Source organism: Carassius carassius, chromosome 19, assembly GCF_963082965.1.
Source record: "Carassius carassius chromosome 19, fCarCar2.1, whole genome shotgun sequence".
NCBI lineage: Eukaryota > Metazoa > Chordata > Actinopteri > Cypriniformes > Cyprinidae > Carassius > Carassius carassius.
Window position 1 is genome coordinate 212,746 of NC_081773.1, and position 22,063 is coordinate 234,808.

Below are 22,063 nucleotides of genomic sequence, written 5' to 3' on the forward strand. Positions count from 1 at the left end.
TCTTCACTCTGGAACATTTCCCTCAGCATTCAAGCAGGCTCGGGTAAGCCCACTGCTCAAGAAACCATCTCTAAATCCAGCGCTTCTTGAAAACTACAGACCGGTATCCCTTCTTCCATTCATTGCAAAGACACTTGAGCGAGCGGTGTTCAACCAGTTTTCTATGTTCCTTGTACAGAACAACCTCCTGGACAGCAACCAATCTGGCTTCAAAAGTGGCCACTCAACTGAGACTGCTCTGCTCTCGGTTACTGAAGCCCTGCGACTAGCAAGAGCAACTTCAAAATCCTCGGTACTCATCTTACTGGACCTTTCTGCTGCTTTTGACACTGTTAATCACCAGATTCTCCTGTCCACCCTCAGAAAGATGGGCATCTCTGGAACAGCACTCCTGTGGGTTAAGTCTTACCTCTCTGACAGATCTTTCAGTGTGTCTTGGAGGGGTGATGTTTTAAAGTCACACCACCTTGCTACTGGGGTTCCTCAAGGCTCAGTACTTGGACCACTTCTCTTCTCAATCTACATGACATCATTAGGATCTGTCATTCAGAAGCATGGCTTTTCTTATCACTGCTACGCTGATGACACCCAACTCTACCTCTCATTCCAACCAGATGACCCGACGGTAGCTGCTCGCATTTCAGCCTGTCTGAGTGACATCTCTAGCTGGATGAATGACCATCACCTTCAGCTTAACCTTACGAAGACAGAACTCCTGGTGATTCCAGTTAACCCATTGCTTCATCACAACTTCTCTATACAGCTGGGCTCATCAACCATTACTTCTTCAAGGACAGCTAGAAACCTAGGAGTTGTGATGGATCATCAGTTAAGCTTCACAGACCACATTGCTACAACTACCCGGTCCTGCAGGTTTGCCTTATACAACATTAGGAAGATTAGACCCTTCCTGTCAGAGCAAGCAACCCAACTTCTTTTCCAAGCTCTTGTTCTCTCCAGACTGGACTATTGTAATGCTCTCCTGGCGGGCCTTCCTGCATGTACTGTCAAGCCTCTGCAATTGATCCAGAATGCAGCAGGGAGGGTTGTCTTCAATGAGCCAAAAAAAGCTCACGTTACTCCGCTCCTCATCAGGTTACACTGGCTACCAGTAGCTGCTCGCATCAAATTCAAGGTACTGATGCTAGCCTACAAGACGACCACTGGCACGGCACCAACTTACCTAAACTCATTGGTTAAATCTTATGTGCCCTCCAGAAGTTTGCGCTCTGCAAGTGATCGACGCCTTGTGGTACCATCCCAAAGAAGTTCAAAATCACTCTCAAGGACCTTTTCCTGGACTGTGCCCAGCTGGTGGAATGACCTCCCAATCTCAATTCGTACAGCTGAGTCTTTACTCATTTTCAAGAAACAGCTAAAGACTCATCTTTTTCGCCTGCACTTAACCAACTAACACTAGCACTTTTTCTTTTCTTGTCTTTTTAAAAAAAAAAAAAAAAAAAAAAACCTACCTATGCATTCTATACTAGACTAACTGAGACTTGTCATGGCACTTGTACACTGTTGTTGCTCTCTTGTTGACCTGACTGCTTCTATTGTTCTCATTTGTAAGTCGCTTTGGATAAAAGCGTCTGCTAAATGATTAAATGTAAATGTAAATGTAGTATCGAACGTAGTACTAAGATCCAATAGCACTAATAGAGAGATACAACCACAATCAGATGATAGGAGCAGGTCATTGTAACTCTAAAGAGAGCAGTCTCAGTAATACGGTCTAAATCCTGACTGGAAATCCTCACAAATACATTTTTTCTCGAAGAAGGAATATAATTGTTAGGATACTACCTTTTCTAGTATCTTGGACAGAAAAGGGAGATTCTAGATCAGTCTATAATTAACTAGTTATTTGGGGAAGTTGTGGTTTTTTGATGAGAGGCTTAATAACAGCAAGTTTGAAGGATTTGGGGACATATCCTAATGACAATGATGAATTAATAATAGTCCGAATAGCATCTATGACTTCTGGAAGCACCTCTTTTAGTAGCTTAGATGGAATAGGGTCTAACATACATATTGTTGGTTTAGATGATTCAACAAGTTTATAAAATTGTTCCTCTCCTATAATAGAGAATGAGTGGAACTGTTCCTCAGGGGATCTTTAGTGCACTGTCTGATGCAATACTGTAGCTGACAGCTGCATGGTTACTATTTTATCTCTAATAGTATCGATCTTAGAAGTAAAGTAGTTCATAAAGTCATTACTGCTGTGATATTGGGAAATGTCAACACTTGTTGATGCTTTATGAACTCGTTAATTTAGCCACTGTATTGAATAAATACCTGGGGTTATGTTTGTTTTCTTCTAAAAGAAACGAAAAGTAATCAGATCTACCAGTTTTTAATGCTTTTCTGTAGGATAATTTCTTGTCCATGAGATTAAATCCTCTTTTCGACCAGTTTTGTTTTTCTTTGTCGTAACCTCTAGTGGCGTAGGTTTTAAGAGTGTGCGGTATTTAAATGACGTTTTTTTAACGGCCTAAGCTACATACCCAACTTAATTGTTAGGGCCTCTGCCCGGGGTAGAGCTGAAGGCTTGGAATCAGGCAAGATTCCTTTAAAGGGATACGGCTACGAAGCTAGCATTTTATACTAAGTCTTGCCTGTCACACAGGGGCTACCGCTTGCTTTTGCATTAGCTTGCTGAAGGTGCTCTCTCACCCTGTTTAGATCCAGTAAGTATCCCAGGATACATAGGTAGAGTGGCGCCCAAGATGAAGGGGCTTTTACCAACTAAATAAAGGGTACAAAGCAACTGCGAGAAGCCCTCACCATACAGGATTTTAGAAAGAACACAGAATACTAGCGTGCAAACTTACCACAGTGTGGATTTCGGAAAGTGCGCAAAGACTTCACTTGCACACTTACCATAACATGGATTTTCAAATACTGTTCTAAGGAGGGGCTCTCGTGGCACTCTGATAGAGCAGTTCATAGATGGAATGGTGCATCTCAAAACCGTATGTTTGAGAGTCATCAACTTCTGTGGAAATAATGCTGGAGTGCTCTGGGGAAAAAACAGAGATCTCAGTCTCATATGAGAGGAGAACTCAGAATTCAGAGTAGTGCACTCATAGGCGACCCTTCTTGGAAAAGGGGAGCACTGCTAAACTACCACGAGAACCGCCCAAATAGCCCCTGATGTTGAGGGAAGCTATGCTTGAAGTGTATAAACAAATACACACTGGCTGAATGGAGCCCAAGGAACCAAGGTCTAATCATCTCAAGAAAGGGAACGAGGCAGAGCGCATAACCCTTACCGTACAGGATTTCAGAAAGTGCACAGAGTCTTGAGTGCACACTTACCACTTACGTGGATTTTAGGCCTGATGATCAAGGAGGCTCCCGCAGAAACCTGTGATCTCAGCCGCCTAATACCGGAACATGAAGTCGGATGGCTGGTGCTGACTAGTGTTTAGTAAACACTGTAGCTGAACACTGGACAAAGGAAACTCACACAGAGTTTATTAGTAGACTCTTAACCACCAGCAATTTAATACACATAAGTTTATACAGAAAGGGTTACATACTCATCCACCCTCCTGCACTGGAGCCCCGCTCAAGGGACGCCTCCTTTTAGTCCGGACCATCAGTAGGGTGGTACAGGAAGAAGCCAGGGCACAATCATTTATGTTACGAAATCTCCTAGCCACAGGAGAATTTAATTTGAAACAACAGGCTTGTAATGTCACTCAAGTACTAGCATTCATTAGCCGCTTTTCCACTATCGGGCCAGTGCGAGTCAGTGCTTTTAATGGGCCGGGTGGGGCTAATAGCCCTAGACCTATAGTACCGAGCTCAAAATCACACTGTGATTCCACAGTCCACCAGAAGCTCTTAAGTTGAAAATTTGTAGAAAAGTTTTGTTTGTCTAAGAGCACCAAATGTCCACATACTGTTGTACTGTTTCAATAATGACAAATACGTTAATGTTAAATTTACGCAAGTGAATCCGTTAAATCATGACGCTATGAATGACAGTAGCAACGGAATGAATCATCTGACGAGCTGATGTCAAAATACAGCTGAGCATTAAGTGATTTAGACCAAATTCAGACTAAAAAGACACCTATTCTGTCATTAGGTGGTAAGGCTAGATAAATCTGTTTTTTACAAAACAACCAATAATTTGTAATGTTTTAAACTGTAAAAATGAACGAATGAATCAATACATACATGCATGCTGCATAAACAAATAAACAAACAAACAAATAAATAAACAAATACACACACACACACACACACACACAGAGACAAACCACTCCTTTTTTGATGTTCTCACAACATCAACCATAGCCATACTGAAGTGTATGTTCCAAACAAGTCTTAAGCTGAGGTGTACCATTTATCTGGTCAAAAATGTTGTGTGACAAATAATTTATTCCCTGACATATAAAATCCATATTCTAATCTGACAGCGATAGATTTCTTTAAGTTCTATACTGTCCAAACAATCAACACAACTAGCTTAACAGTATTATATTTCACCAAACACCTCCACAAAATGGCTTAGTTAAAGGGGTCATATGATGTTGCCAAAAATAACATTATTTTGTGTATTTGGTGTTATGAAATGTCTTTCTGTGGTTTAAGTTTCAAAAACACATATTACACATAATGTACATTATTGTTTCTCCTCTATGCCCCGCCTTTCTGAAATGCATTGTTTTTTATAAAGCGCATCATTCTGTAAAGCCAAGTGTGCTCTGATTGGCCAGCTATCCAGTGCGTTGTGATTGGCCGAATACCTCAAGGTTGTGATGGAAATGTTATGCCCCTTGGCTTGCCATACTGTGATGTGTGTGTCGGTCAGAACACAAGACAAAAACAAGAACACCCATTATAAACGAGCCATTTGTTGCATCAAGTGGGGACATAATTATGGATTATAATGACTTATACTCTGTTTTTACTTTTTGCATCGCATTGCGCCGCGTAAACATAAAACGATGTCTGCATTTGTAATCGGAGAAATGGCAAACAACAAGCGCTACTCTAAACTCACGTTTGAATCATCAGTGGCAGTTCCTTTAAATATGTAAACTTACTTACTTTGAGTAAGTCTTTGAGTCAGAACAGCCAGCAATTGTAGTCTCCTCTCCCAGGATCAGGAAACAGTCCTCCATAAAATGCACTGCACAAATCTGAATATTCGGTTTGAACTTTTCTGGAACACTGTTGTAAATACATCTTAACCACTGATTTCTAGTTGAGTCCTCTTTTGGAAGGCCAAACAAAATAGCAAAACACAGCGTCTGTCTCCACAACATGGCGGCAGCAACAATACTACAGTGAGAAACAAAGTTATGCCTTCTTTCTTTGAGTGATCATTCAGGTGGCATTATGCAAATCTTCCCACATCATGACATAGACATGTGGGCGCATGTTTAAACAAGGCATTTTAGGAGGGCGTGGTTTTCTTTGCAACTTTAGGGATCTTATCTATTCACGAACAGCTTGTAAAACTCCAAGGAGAAAGGAAAACTTGAAATCACAGCATATGACCCCTTTAAACAGATAACTTTTTATAAAAATATTAATAATTTAATAATTTAATAATTTAATAATTTAATAATTTAATAATTTAATAATAATAATAATAATAATCATCATCATCATCATCATTTATATGAATAATGTTTTTAGCATGTAATTTATTTATTTATTTTTGCCAAATATCAATCTGTTCATCTTTTTTCTCAGCCTTAAAGTGTGTATGTCCCTTGTGTGTAAACCACACCTGTGAGACAGAGGCAGAAGGAGCATGTTGGAACTCAGTAATGCTCATAAATGGAAAGGAGGAGGTTGTGAAGTCTTGCCTGTCCCCATCAGAGCTCAAGGGTCAGGTGTTCTGCTACAGCTCTCGATACGTCTCCAAACGCAACTGCTGCTTTACAGACTTCTGCAACAATGAGACGCTACACCTCAATCCAGGTATGACAGACCTTTTTCATCTCATTCTTAAACTGTCTGTTTCTAAAGAGTGCTATATAGCATTATGTTAACAGTTTTGTTTTCACTGTAAGGCTTTTGTATGCAATAAAATAAAATAAAATAAAATAAAAATAAATAAAAAATAATAAATAAATAAATAAATAAATAAATAAATATTTTTTTTCTCAGTAAATGGAAACGATCACCATCATGTCTTCGTTTCTCAATCACAACACATTTGAAGTGTTGATCCTCTTCTTCTACCATGACATAACAAGGCTGGCTGGGCCAGTGGATAGCCGAAGGTTATTAATAATGTGTATTATAGCTGGGCAGTTAAAATCTTCTGAACAGCTGTCTAACAGGTCACACACGACTGTTGCCTTGAGACTGGTGCACCAGAGTAAAGGTCAGCAAAGGGTGTCCTTTGTGCCTGACCATTTCAGAAAAAAAGCCATAAAAAAAATAAAAAAAAAAACTTTAAAAGATGTTCATATTTTCCAATTTCAGAGCCAAAGAAGTATATCTACATAACATCATTACTACATCTGGGGACTCCAGTATGCAGATTAGTGGTCAACAAATATGAGGTTATCAGAGGCTGAACTATTAAATTTGAACGGAAACATTTTATCAGATGATGTCACTCCCACAAACATAATGTCAAAGATTAAACCATTATAATGAAAATGGAAAATGTCAAAATGTTTGCGAATTGCTGCGCTCTCTTATGTGAGTGACAGGTTGCCCAGTCCTTGCGCAGGTGCAGAGGTCAAAGTAAAGATTGCAAAGATATTGGCGGAAGGGGATGATAATGTTTTAAAGATTGAAGATAAAATATTATGAGGGTACATTATTAAATTAATAATGATGATGCACATGCATAAATACATTTATAACAAAATGCAGTTATCCATTAAAGAACAAAATAATGTTGTCCACTTTAATTTCATGGTGACTTTAACTTATTTATCATCTATCTATTTGAAATTATTATAATTTGTTATTTGTGATTTTTGTTTAATAAAGAAGTGTAACATTATATCTAAATCTTAAATCTAAACCAGTCGCTTATGTTTGTAATTAGCACTTAAATGTTCTTAAAGATAATTTATATATTATACATTTATTTTGGAAAGTAATATTCTCATAATTCTGTCTTTTAGGAGTGATTCCATATTATGGTAAATTTGAAGGAATTTGATTAAAACAAAAATCGTATTAAATTTTTTGGTCCCACTTTATATTAGGTGGCCTTAACTACTATGTACTTACATAAAAAAATAAGTACAATGTACTTATTGTGTTCATATTGTATTGTAAAACACTTTTGCTGCTATTGAGGTGGGATAGGGGTAAGGTTAGGGAGAGGGTTGGAGGTATGGGAAAGTTTAAGGGTGGGGTAAGGTGTAAAGTATGGGTCAACAGTGTAATTATAAATGTAATTACAGAAATTAAATACAGATGTAATTACATGTAGTAGTTTTTTTTTAAATATAAGTACAATGTAAAAACATGTATGTACACAATAAGTAGATACATTGTACTAAATTATTAATTAAAATGTAAGTACATAGTAGTTAAGGCCACTTAATATAAAGTGGGTCCCATTTTTTTATATTTACTGACAAGAGCAAAATCAATGTTATGTAATGGGAACTTTCTGGAATGTAAAGGTTTTTTTTTCCATTATCTGCCTGTGAATAAGACATCGCTTGTATTTCTTCCAATTAAAGTACTGGCTAAATGGGTGATTTTCTATAAAACATTTTCAGTCTTGGCCAGTGAACAGTGTATGTTCTGCCTCTGTTGTTGTGCAAATACATTTTCACAGTTATTGGTGCTAGAGTTCATCAGGTTGTAGGTCAAGCATTGCGAAACCTAATGCCATTTTGAAAATGTGATCACAACATTTTAGTAAACATTTTTTATTTACAGACTATTTAAAGCTTGTTTTGGTGCAATTCTGACAAACAAGTTGTTAAGCTATTATTAGTACTCATCTCACAACAGACAACTAACAACATTTATGCTGCTGTTTTTAATTGCATTAGAACAAAATAAAATCACAAAGTATTACAAAGAGTTTGACAGTACAAAATAATCATGAGGTTAGGTTTTGAAAGATTGACTAGCAGTGTCACATGTATGATCAGTTTGGATTTTTGCATTAAGAGTTTTGAAAATGTAAACCTTTGCCTGACATTTACAATAAACAACATAATTTAGGATAAAACTGAATGGAATCTTTATTATAAAATGGATATTTTTAGATTCTAATTGAACTGGCTGAGCCGCGTTCAAAGCTCTTGTAAATACAATACAAACATACACCAAGGTGCTACCACCTTGTTGGAACAACAACTGTTTCTGACGAACTACATTGTTGGGTGGAAAAATACTGGTTTTATTAATATCATTATTATACTTTATTTGCTCTGTTTTATTCTGTGAAACCTTACTACAAATATGGAATAACCGTTTTATAAAAGCAATAAGTTCCGTGAAGCAGTGGTTTATTTTTTTTATTTCTTTGGTGTGCCATTTATGTCTGGTGATGTCAATGCACTTGACCAATGCTTCACATGTCCTGCAAAGTTTAGCTCCATCCCAAATCAAATCAAATCAAATCACACCTTTAATTTTCAAGCAGAGGATTTTCCTTACATTTTCTCCTGGATCAGAATTTCCCATTTCTTTGTTAGACATATAAAATATAGGCACTGACACACCGAAACTGACGAGAAACACCAGAGGTCCAGAATATCCAGATTTGCTTAAAACATTCCACAGACACCACACATTCACATGACAAGGGCTGTCAAAAAATTAAAATCAGCATGGACATTTTTATAAACATGAGAGGTCATTGTGGTATAAAAGTACTGTAAGTTCCAGACCCTTTCCTTTCTACAAAAATAGAATTTGCATATGAAACCAAGCTTTCATAATGACTTGTTTCTATTTCATCCACATTGTGATGCCACAATGTAGTAGATTTTTGCATCTGACCATCTCTGCAATGACACATCAACGTCTACTTTACCTTATCAGTTCAGTAGCCCGCCTAGCAGCAGGGCCAGTCTAGAGCCAAGAGGTACTCATGTTAACAGGCACCCAAAACATCAACTAGCAGATTTGTTTAAACAAAGATTATAATCATGGGGAAGACAATCAGATCCTGAACTAGATGTGATTTTTTTTTTTTTTAATTGCCAGTAGTGTTCAGTTTACATCATATATGAAGCTGTTACTACAGCAAAATGAGAATAGTTATCATGATGATGTGCATTTGACAATTAATTCTTATAATCTATAATTTTTAAAAATTGTTTAGAAATCAAATTCGTTATGTTTTGTAGTCTGCACCAACTAACACATATGACCTCTGTACTGGAGCTGGAACACACTGTGTGCACGCTTTCACTATACCCCATTTCCCTTATATGAGGGGTGCCCAAACCTGTTCCTGGGAATCTACCTTCCTGCAAACTTTATCTATTAAGTTAATCATATGCACGTCTATCCACCCATTCATCCACCCAACTTGTCCTCTCTAGCTTCATGGGGATGCTGTAACTTATCCCAGCATCTCGGGCCACATCCTGGACATACAAAAAAAAAATATATATATATATATTTATTTATTTATTTACAGACAAGAAATCTGATGATAATCTGACGTACAGAATGATGACATCAAAGTTTTTAATCTGTATTGGTGCTAGAGATTGACTCTAATTATAAAATGCATATACTGTATATTCTACATTTTGTCTTTGCTCTGGAGCACACTAGCTTATACATTCTCAAAAAAGGGTATACAAATTGTCAGATGGTATTTGTTCAAAAGGTATGCCCTTGTACCTTATTTACCTCTACAGTGTGCGTATAACCTTAAAGTTTATATTGGTATCTAAAGTATACATATTACCACCCAAAATGTACCCCAATAGTACCTTTTAAATAGGTACTGCACAAAAGACAGCTTTTGTATGTGAGTCAAGGCGATTGCATTCTATGCAGATAATATGATGGTTGAGCTGCTGAAAGGTGTGTTCATTAATTGATTTGATAGCTCAGTGCTTGTCAGTAATGAGTGACAGCTGTTGCTGATGACAATTAATGGAGAAGCCCACAAACTAATCAGTGCTGATGCGTAACACACAGACTTCACCCACAAAGTGCAAAACCCAGAGATCATGGTTTACCAACCGTGACAGTTTCCTTCATTGGCTAAAAGCCATTTGGGTCTCAAGTGGACTGACTTACTGGCTGTTTTTGTAAACAGAGGAGGCAAAAGGGAAAATGTGTTTTGAAATACCTTACTCTGGTTGTTGTCATTGGTGACCCTGTACAGATGTGTTCAGATCATGGCCCACTGGGCAATTTCAAAAACTCAACTTTTTCAAAGACTTACATTTAATGCTTACAGTCTGTATAGTTGCTTATAGTAACTTATTGTAATACATTTATGGCAGAAAGTTTTGACCCAATATATAAATTATTGTTATTATATTGTTTTTTAGGTGTGTTTTTGCGAAACACTACAACGTATTTGTGTGGTTCAAAACTGACCCTTGGTTTTCTCGCCCACTCTCTGTCTGAAGGACAGCAGCTGAAAGATATCTCTGATTCTTATTGTTTATTGCATCTCACACCTCAGTTCATGTGTTTCTAGTGAATAATTTATTTACTTCTTAGTAAAGTCTTACTACTACTACTACTAATAATAATAATAATAAGTGAGTTGATGAATTGAGTGTGAGTTTGCGAATTAATAATTGAATAATGAGTTAAATTCTGTGGTGCTTTGGAGGCTGAGATGCAGAGCTTTAGATGATGATAAGTGTAATGATTATTCACTGTTTGGCCTGACTGGAAAGAGTTCAGATTTCATATTCAGTCCGTTTCGCAAACAGTTGTCTAACCTTTCTCCCCTGAGCCTCTGACACTTAAGCCGAGGGTGTGATCAGACAGGGTCATAGTGGTCTGGGTTGGACAGGCCATAGGGTGCTTTTGCCAAATCTGTCAAAAATATTTATTTATAATCTTATTATATTGGCTTGTCTGTCTTTCTATCTGAAATGAACAGCACATTCCAGGCCCCTCTCTGACAACAAAATTGGAGAAATGTTTGCTACATTTAAATGTATCCTAGTGGACTAGCACAGTGGCTTGTAAACTTTTTTAAGGTGACCTTTTTTTTTTTCTTTTTTTTTTTTTTAGGCGTGACCCATATATGCAGTCATTTACATGCAATGTTAAATAATAAAAATGTATGTATAGCTCTGGGAGGATCAGTCCTGATCAATTACTGAGGGTGCTTCTGAAATTAGTGAGGGTGCTTTAGCCTTCATGCACATATATTTTGACTCCACAGAACTTGCACCGTGTACCATGTCCATTGGTCCTCTTAGCAGTATGAAAAACTTTTATTCAAATGAATTGATTAGCCTATATATAGCCAAGAAAGCTCCCTTTATAATTACTAGAAAGCTGTCACTCACACTTTTCAGTCACACTTTTCAGTTTACTGTCTGATCTCAGGAAGTTCCATTTTAAACAATTGGTCGCTCTATACTGAACAATTCATCTAATTAGTATTGACTGTTCATATCTACACCAACTTTGTTCAAGAAATCAACAGATATGTCTTTGATTGGCTATGTTGTTACAAAATGTGTAGTAATTAGAAACCTTTGAAGCTCCCCAGAATGCAAACACAAATACGTATTGGTGTCTACTGCTTAGGACCTCCAGCTGCAGCAGTAGTAACGGAAACAAAGAGAGACCACATTCTAAATCATATTTGTATGTTTGAAAACCTTAACATTTATGTAAACTTTATGTCCTACAATTATCGAGTATGCACATAAGAAAAAAAAAGTCTATTTATAATGCAGTGCTAATAGATATATCATTTATTACAGTATAGAATACTTTAAAATAAACAATTTTGAAGTCACATCGGATAACAAAAGAAAGGTATTTCACTCGACTGACATTGAAGTAAAAACATTATTAAATGTGTATTTTAGGGTTTAGGCTTTTCATTACACTGCGGTGTGTGTGAACTAACTGTTGGCTAAGTATTTGTATTGGTATATCAGTGTTTCAATATTGTGGAAACAGAGTGCTGTAAGTTTCCGTGTGTGTGTACACAGCTTTTTAAAAATGCTGTGACAGTGTTTTGTATGGCCTGTGTTTGCCAATCTGAAATAGGAGCTAACTGGGTCCCCCCAAAAATGAAAGGCATAAATGTACCCTTCAACACACAATTCTTTTTCGGAGTCTCTGGCTAGTCCAGTAAGATAAATGATATAACCATCCTCTGTGAGCCTACAGTCTGACTAGAGAGACATTAACACATACAGCCAAGTTCTGAGTCTCTGGCCCATCCAGTGGGACAGTAGGAGAGAGGTATGAAATGTTAATTGAAAATTAATCGATAAAGTTCTGGATCTCCAACTTATGAGGCTGCAACAGATACAGCTTTATTCTGATCCTCCAACCTTTGTAGAAACAGACACACTATGTTCATCGTATGCAGCATGTCTCAAGTCTCCATGCCAGAGAGTCATTGGCTAAGTTTTGAGTCTATGGCCCAGAATGGCGAAAGACATACAAACACAAGGTTTGCAACAAAGTTAAGCTCCAGACAGCATTCACTACCTTCAATTGCATGTTCCAGATTCTAAAAGACCTTCTGCACCCACTTCAGGGCCTCATTCGCATGTTCTAGATTATGGACATGATCAGTTTCAACTATAAGATAAGATAATATAGCTCTGCCATAACAACACCCAAATTGCATCTTTTGAACTTTATGCACTGGCCATATTTCGGCAACACAACATTGTTTGCTTTGGGATGCAAACAGCTTTATGTTTCACATTTTGGAAACTGTCATGCCCTAGCCCTAACCATTTAGAGGATCTTAGAAACCATGTCTCTTAACAATATGTTATGAATGAACAAGCCACATCTCAGCATCAGAACATAAAGTTCTGATTTCCTGACTTGGCAAGGAAATAGGTATCGCTATATAAACAATTGGTCTACTGATCCAGCTAAGTATGGAGCCCTGCACATGACATGCAGGAAAAAATAGTAGGCTAAATCGTATGCACGATTTATTAATTCATTCCCTCGATGTACTAAAACATGCACACAATTACTATTGCATTCCGTTGATTTACTCTTTCGTTCACTCGATTTATAAATTGTGTGCATGATTTACTAATTTGTTCCCTCGATTTGCTAAATCGTGTGCACGATTTAGCAAATCGAGGGAACACAATAGTAAATCGAGGGAACGCAATAGTAATCGTGTGCACGTTTTATTACATTGAGGGAACAAATTAGTAAATCATGCGCACAATTTTTTTCTTTTTTCTTGCATGTTATGTGTGGGGCTCCGTAGCTAGCAACCATATGGCAGCATAAAACATTACCAGACGAATATAGTTTACATAGGGGTTGCTTCTATTAACACTTAATTTCTGGCAATATTGTCAATTTGAGTGCACAGACACTATTTGAAGAGAACTGAACTGAGCTGTGTTACATCACTGAATCAATGAACTGACTTTAATTGAAATATTGACTGTTTACAATTGTTCTTTTGCATCATCCACACACTATTTCCCTTTTTAACAATGTAAAGCTGCTTTGACATGCATTCTAAATGTTTTTGCTTGGGCAAGCACTTCAGTCAGGTGATGTCCAGGATCCTCCTCAGGCAGCACAGATGGAAAGAATTAAGTCTGCGTTCTTGCCAGGTGTACATGGTCCATGTCTCACTGCTGAGATGAGTGCTGATGACACTGGCCTGGTACACTTTCTTCTTGGTGTTGGTGGTGAGCATGCTATTGGTCCACACTCTCTTGGTCAAACGGGCCATGGCTACTGATGCCGTTTCTGGTGTTCACCTCGCTGTATAAAGAGAGGTTGCTGGAGATAGTGGAGCCAAGATATGTAAATTCCTCCACTACCTTGAGAGTGTGATCACCGATGGAGATGCAAGGAGCGCTGCTGAAATCCAGGCCCATGACGTTTGTTTTCTCTAGGCTGATAGTCAGCCCAAACTCATTGGAAGCACGAGAGAATCTGCTAATGAGACGCTGTAGTGCTTCCTCGGTATGGGCAGTCAGGACAGCGTCATCAGCAAACAGCATCTCCCCAATCAGGATCCTGCGCACTTTGGTTTTTGCACACAGACATGCAAGGTTAAAAAGTTCAAAATCGCTCCTAGTGAAGATACCATCTTGCTGAAGGCTTGGTGTAGCAGCAGGGAGAAGAAGATGCCAAACAGTGTCGGGTGAGGACACACCCTTGCTTCAAGCCACTTTGAAAAGGAAGTGACCATCTTAAGAAGCTTGGGGGGACATCCGATCCTGAACAATAGGGTGAAGAGGCCTTTCCTACTGACCAAGTCGAAGGCCTTGGTCAGCTTGATAAAGGTGATGTAGAGTGGCCTTCTCTGCTCCCGGCACTTCTCCTGTAGCTGTCTCAGTGAGAAGATCATGTCGATCAATGATCTCTTGGATCTGAAGCCGCACTGTGCCTCTGGGTAAACACGTTCAGCCAGCACTTGGAATCTGTTCAGCACCACAAAGACCTTCTGCACAATGCTCAGCAAGGAGATGCAGCTGTAGTTGTCACAGTCACTGTGATCTCCTTTGTTCTTAAAGAGCATGTTGATATTGGTGTCTTGCATGTCCTGAGGAACTGTTCCCTCCTCCCAACACTGAAGTAAGAGTTCATGAAGGTGGTCAAGGAGGACACTGTTCTTGCCAGCCTTGATGACCTCTGGGGGAATGCCGTCACCGCCTGGAGCTTTGCCACATGCTTAGGAGTCAATGTCCTTGCTGAGCTCGTCTGTTAAATATATGTAACCTTTGTTTTCTGAGTAGGTAACGAGACACTGTATCTGTAGCCATGAATCTTGCCAATTTGTTTGCTGATGGTGGCACATGCACCACCCACTAAGGCATATCATTAGTGCCATTGCCCCTAAGATTTCCAGACGAAGGAAGCCATAGCAGGACTGAGTATGGTAACCTATACAGTTTAAACTAGAAGCACTTCATCTATGGCTCCTAGTGTTTGTGTTATTGTAATCACGCTAGTTTCATAAAAAGTTGAGAAAGCTTTTAGAGTGCTTTTCTTTGAGTTGCTCAGCAAATTTTGAGATAATATTACCAGATGTCATGTTTTAGATTGCTGTTCTGTACCACCGATGTTATCATATGAGGCAGGTAATGTATATAGAATGGGATGTCCCCTATAAGAACTGACCAATCTTCCCAGAAATTATAAAAAATTAGGTCTGTATACATGTTTAAAGTGGAATCATTTCACATATATCCAAAATTCAACAGCAGGTGAAAAATGTATGGAAATAATGTTGTATTTCTCAAAAATGCTACAGCAAAAATGTTACCTTTCATGTTAATCAAGTGTGCAGAGTGTGGAAAGTCCTTGACATGAACTAATTAACTTTTTTAAACTTATTGCTCATTGTAAATGTATTTTGTCATTGACATTCACTTTCAGAGTAGATGTGAAATATCATATAGTAATGCTTTTCACAATTGGCATTTCCAAGTTCTGACAAACTCTTTTATTGTATACTTATTTTTCAAGAGTAACTCCTCCAAGAGAAACAAATAGCAAAAAATAAATAAATAAAAGTAATTATTAATAAAGAAACAATATATACAGTTTAAAAAAATCTCATGGCTTTACTTGAGTGCTCATAATTTAAAACGGCAACTGTCAAAACTCTTTCTCTCACACACGCAGTGGCTCCACTATGTCATGCACCATGTCATGTTATATATGCTAGATGGCTACCTCTCTACATCTCTGTTTTTGTATTTGGTGTAGAGCCACCGCCTGAGGGGTCTGGGTGGAGTCATCTGGAACTAGCAGCCGTAATTCTTGTGCCATCGTGCCTGGTGTGTGTAGGTGTCATTCTGGGAAAGTGTGCCATACAAAACCTGCGGTGCAACCACATAAAAGCCCACAAACAGGATCCAGAGGAACCCCTGGATGACCAGACTCTGGTGTCACCTGACAAATGCCTAAAAGAGCTTATTTATGACATGAGCTCCTTTGGCTCGGGATCAGGTAAGATCTGTCTGTGCTCATCAAAAAAAAAAAAAAGAAGATTGTCAAATCTTAACCTTTTAAGATTTTTCTTTTAACCCTTCAACTCACAGCTCACATGATATACTTTTAGGACTGCCACTACTGGTCCAGAGAACGATTGCTAGAACTATTGTCCTGCAGGAGAGTATTGGAAAGGGGCGCTTTGGGGAAGTGTGGAGGGGCAAATGGAGGGGGGAGGACGTCGCTGTGAAGATCTTCTCCACACGAGATGAGCGTTCCTGGTTTCGTGAGGCTGAGATTTATCAGACCATTATGCTACGTCATGAGAATATTTTGGGTTTTATCGCTGCTGATAACAAAGGTATCACATTTTATGATTTTGGTGTCTGAATGCATGACAATACATAAAGAACAATGTTGTTTTTTTTTTGTGAATTTATTACATTTGTTAAACATATCCATTATAATCATAGAAGTAATCATGTTACATTGCATTACAACATTTTTGTAATATTTCCTGAAAGGAATTTTCCTTCATTTGTTTACTTGACGATGCTTCAATATATGATGCTATTGTCAGTGACCAGGTAGCATTTTTTTTTCTTTATCCCAAGATGAGTTTGTTGGTCATTGTTTATCACTTTGGAAAGGCAGCTCTACCTCAGACTCAATCCAAGATGGATGAGCAATTGTTGGGTAGCCTTTGCACACATGTGCATTTATGGCTTTTTATTTTCTTACAGGGTCTCCATCAGGTAATAATAAGAACTTTTAATAAGATAATAAGATCCTTTTTTGGTATGGATCACAAACCCAGGTATTTCTGACTTCACCATCATCTCTAAAACGGTGGAGAAGAGATATGCTAAGATGCTGGTGGTCCGAGAGATGCTTGCTACTAATCTGTTGATAGCTTCGACACCTGCTTGGAAATTACAGCCTCTGCCTCCAAATCCCTGCAGAGCTACATCTGCGCTGATTGGCAAGTCTTATATGGCTGCTTGTCAGACAGGTTTGGCTTTATGCATTACAATGGTGTTACAGGCAGATGTCTTTAAGGACATACTGTAGATGAGGGCTCCAGCTTGACAGCTGAGGCAGTCAAGGAACTCAGGCAAGCTTCTGACTTATTCCTGCAGGCAACCAAGCACACAGCTTTCTTAATGGACGCTCCAGACTTTCAGAGAGAAGTTTTTGGCTATGCTGTTACAACTGCTGTGGATCATCTAAATCTTCATTCAGATTGTTTGGCCTGGTGACTTCACCCAAAGATATGTTAGTATTCACCCCACAACTGTTAGTTCTTTGAAAGCTCAATATTTGATGCATATATGCTTCTCTGTTAGAGAAATAAGTCATAGAAGAAATTTCTCCTTCTCACAAGGCCAGTATTTTCTGAAAAATGCTTATTTGTATCTGATCCTGGATTTGCGTCCAGGTGGATGCACAAAAAATGTGCAGTTTAACAATTCTGACACTGAAGATCATTCTGTCTCTGATTCAAACCAGAGATTTGTTCATGACGATCCATCTGAAGGATGCATATTTTTGTATTGAGACCATCCAGAGACACAGGAAATTCCGTTTTGTGTTCTTTCATTTGGTTTGGCCCTAGCTTCACATAAATTCATGAAATGCATAGATTCCACTCTGTGGACCCATTGAGGCTTCAGGGTGTGCAGGCTTTAAACAGGTTTTTAATTTAATTGTATTTTTATTTTTTAGAAGGAAATCCGGCTGGGTTTATGTTACATACTATTAAGCATAATGGCATGTATTATGGCATATGGCACAGTGTCCTTGCGAGTTTCATTTTATCTGCCCAATATGAGGCTCTTTTAATGATGGATCAACTGTCAGAGGGTAAAGTCCCTGCTGGCATTACATGCATAGGATGTGCATAGTGCAATCTGTTGTTGCATGATGATCATCACAGATACCTTGGTGAGTTGTGGTGTGGGCAGTCATCTCATTTGGCACATACATTTGTTTAGAGAAGATGACTGTGTTTGATCTTGATAAATTTTCTTGTAACTGTAGTACGTCCTAAACCACAACAAAATTAACAACTGTTGTGACGCTCTGACACTCTTCAAAACTTTCTCTTCTTTTCTTAATCTGCCTCCACCTCCTCCTCCATCGACTCTTACAGCTGATGACTTTGCAGTTTTCTTCACAAATAAGACAAGAACCATCAGTGACCAATTCTTCACACCCCAGACTGAGGACAACTTCACAATGACCAATGCACACTCTCTCTCCTCCTTCTCTCCACTCTCAGAGATGGATGTTTCCAAACTTATCCTGTCCAGTCATCCTACTACTTGTCCACTTGATCCGATCCCCACTCACCTCCTTCAAGCGTTCTCTTCTTCAGTCATACCTTCACTTACTCACATTATCAACTCCTCTCTTCACTCTGGAACATTCCCCTCAGCATTTAAGCAGGCTCGGGTAAGCCCACTGCTTAAGAAACCATCTCTAAATCCAAAAACTTCTTCCATTCATTGCAAAGACACTTGAGTAAGCTGTGTTCAACCAGCTCTCTATGTTCCTTGTACAGAACAACCTCCTGGACAGCAACCAATCTGGCTTCAAAAGTGACCACTCAACTAAGACTGCCCTGCTCTCGGTTACTGAAGCCCTGCGACTGGCAAGAGCAGCTTCAAAATGCTCAGTACTCATCTTACTGGACCTGTCTGCTGCTTTTGACACGGTTAATCACCAGATTCTCCTGTCCACCCTCAGAAAGATGGGCATCTCTGGAACCACACTCCTGTGGTTGAAGTCCTACCTCTCCGATAGATCCTTCAGCGTGTCTTGAAGGGGGGATGTTTCTAAGTCACAACAACTTGCTACTGGGGTTCCTCAAGGCTCAGTACTTGGACACCTTCTCTTCTCCATCTACATGATGTCATTAGGATCTGTCGTTCAGAAGCATGGCTTTTCTTATCACTGCTACGCTGATGACACCCAACTCTACTTCTCATTCCAACAAGATGACCCGACGGTAGCTGCTCGCATTTCAGCCCGTCTGAGTGACATTTCTAGCTGGATGAATGACCATCACCTTCAGCTCAACCTTACCAAGACAGAACTTCTGGTGGTTCCAGCTAACCCATCGTTTCATCACAACTTCTCTATACAGCGGGGTTCGTCAACCATAACTCCTTCCAGGACAGACAGAAACCTAGGAGTTGTCATGGATCATCAGTTAAGCTTCACAGACCATATTGCTACAATGATCCGGTCCTGCAGATTTGCCTTATACAACATTAGGAAGATTAGACCCTTCCTGTCAGAGCAAGCCACCCAACTTCTTGTCCAAGCTCTTGTTCTCTCCAGACTGGACTATTGTAATGCTCTCCTGGTGGGCCTTCCTGCATGTACTATCAAGCCTCTGCAACTTATCCAGAATGCAGCAGCGAGGGTTGTCTTCAATGAGCCAAAAAAAGCTCACGTTACTTCTCCCCTCATCAGGTTACACTGGCTACCAGTAGCCGCTCGCATTAAAAAAATCAAGGTACTGATGCTAGCCTACATGACGACCACTGGCACGGCATCAACATACCTAAACTCACTAGTTATTACTAGCGCTTTTCTTTCTTTTCTTGTCTTTCAGAAAAAAAAAATAATAATAAAAAAAACCCTGGCATTGCATTCTGTACTAGAATAACTGAGACTTGTAATGGCACTTGTATACTGTTTTTGTTCTCTTGTTGATCTGATTGCTTCTGTTGTTCTCATTTGTAAGTCACTTTGGATAAAAGTGTCTGCTAAATGATTAAATGTAAATGTAACTGAAACATCAAAAGGGGAATGCAGAGAGTGGAGGCTACACTTTTAAGTAGTAAGTCTGATCTGGCAGAGATTCAGAAGTGCAGAGGTGGATATGTTGCTTCGAAACAGGACAGTGCCCTTATTGGTTCTGTCCCCTCCATCACTATTGGCAAGAGATGCTCTGGCTTTGCAGTAGCTATTGGTCAACATGTACATTTTCTGCTGATATAGCTGATCTCAGTAGTTCTTTCAAACAACCAAGGAAAACAGAGTTTATCTTCTGTTAATTGCTCCATTTTGGCCAGGTTTCCTTGGGAGATTCCAGTTAGGCCAGATGCATTTATCAGGCTTCGGGCACTATATGGCAACCTCATCCAGGGACGAATATTTGGGTCTCCATCTCCATTCTGACTAACTGTGATCATTCCTCAGATATAATTGAATGCCTTTAGGTGGCAGCGTGACTGACTTTCCATGGTGCAGCGAGGAAGGGTTGGATTTGGTTCACAGGGTCGTGTTTGCTCCCAAGCTGTTTTGTTACAGTCCTATTCTTCTCTGCCCTTTAAGTCTCTGGAGAGTGGAAAGTTGCACAGGCTTTTCCCAGTTAGAGCATTAAAGGTTTACTCTGACCATATAAGCCAGTAGAACAAGGATCAGCTATTTTTTTAAGGTAGCTGTAGCAGGGGAGCTGCTGCTACCCTGCAAAGGATATCTTATTGGGTGAGAAATGCTATTTGCTAAACTTTTTGAGGTGCATGGTTATCTTCCTAACCCTATTTGTTTTTGCACACTCTACTAGAGATCTGACTTTTCCCCAAACTTTGCTTAAAAGAGTGTCCTTATAGGATATGTGTGCAGTGGCAGGCTGATAACCCAGCAGTTACCTCATTGTTCAGTGCTGTAGTATACTGTTCTCATAGAAGATATATTAGAACGTCTTCTTGGTTACGTATGTATTCCCATAGTGTCAGTTACTGATGCACTGTCTTGTTCTCTACTCAGGAAACCAAGGTTGCATACTTTACCAAAATGTTTTGTTAAATAAGTTATTGCTCCCTTAATGTCATTCCAAACCTGAATTTCATACACATTGAAATTCTAATTCCAAACATTTAATTTACATACACACACAGTTGCAATCAAAATAATCTGACTTTGCTGCCGAGAACAATCTTTTTTTTTTTTTTTTTTATAAATAAATAATTAAATTAAATTAAATTAAATTAAATTAAATTAAATTAAATTAAATTAAATTAAATTAAATTAAATTAAATTAAATTAAATTATAATAATTCAACAAAGGTATCAGTAAACTATTTAGCAAATATATCAAAACACATTTAAGTGATTTTGAGAACATAAAGTTGATGAATAATGGGGGAAAAAATTTAATAAATCAAATTGTCTTTAAACATTCATGTACAAAATTATTCAACCCCCAAAAGTCAAATCTTTTAATTTTTATAACAATTCAATAAATGCTTCAAGTGCTTAGAAGCTTATGTAACTTCTCTACTACAAACATGGGCCATTCCTCACTTGAAAAAGCTTTCATATCACTGATGATCTTTGGTTTACACATTACCACTACTTTCTTCAAATGCCAACAAATATGTTCAATACAATTTAAATATGAAGACTGAACAGGCTTCTTAAGAAAATTCTATGATTAATCCCTGAACCAATCATAGGTAGATTTCAATGTTTACTTTGGGAAGGCTCTCCTGCAGAAAAAGTCCATTGATGATCAAGCTTTAGTCTCTGCACCAAAGGCATTACAATCTTTGCCAAAATGGCATGATACTTAAAATAATCTATGATGTCCTTCATACAGTCAACAACTTAACTTCCAACAGCAAAACACCCTGATAACAATACAGGCACACCTCCATATTTGGCCATGGGTATGGTGTTTTCCTGCTTATATAAGCATTGCTTTTCTTGCACCAGTTATGTATAACCGGATTTTACGAAGTGATCTACAATTTTGTTGACCCTGGAACAAAATTGTGATTAACCAATCAGATTTGAAGAACCAGTTTATAGTTTTTGTGAAGTTTGGCTTACAATCAGAGTTTGATGCTTGTACATCAGTCATTCATCTATAATTTCCTCTGATTTTAGGTATTACTCATGCTTGATATTAGTTGTAGGTGTAGGGATATGGTCAACACTACATTTTGGAATTACAATGATAATAAAATTAAAATGA

The 22,063-nt window shown here is 38.5% G+C and overlaps 1 protein-coding gene across 2 annotated transcripts in view; it reads left to right on the forward strand.

Annotated features, from left to right (window-relative positions):
- LOC132094835 (TGF-beta receptor type-1) overlaps positions 1–22,063 on the forward strand; it is a 74,837-nt gene that overhangs the window by 43,202 nt on the left and 9,572 nt on the right. Inside the window, exons 2-4 of one of the 2 annotated variants that reach the window (XM_059499460.1) lie at positions 5,722–5,952; positions 15,847–16,089; positions 16,202–16,432. In XM_059499460.1, coding sequence (XP_059355443.1) covers positions 5,722–5,952; positions 15,847–16,089; positions 16,202–16,432 — 705 coding nt within the window. The remainder of the gene's footprint in view (positions 1–5,721; positions 5,953–15,846; positions 16,090–16,201; positions 16,433–22,063) is intronic. The other variant, XM_059499461.1, reaches the window with a different exon arrangement.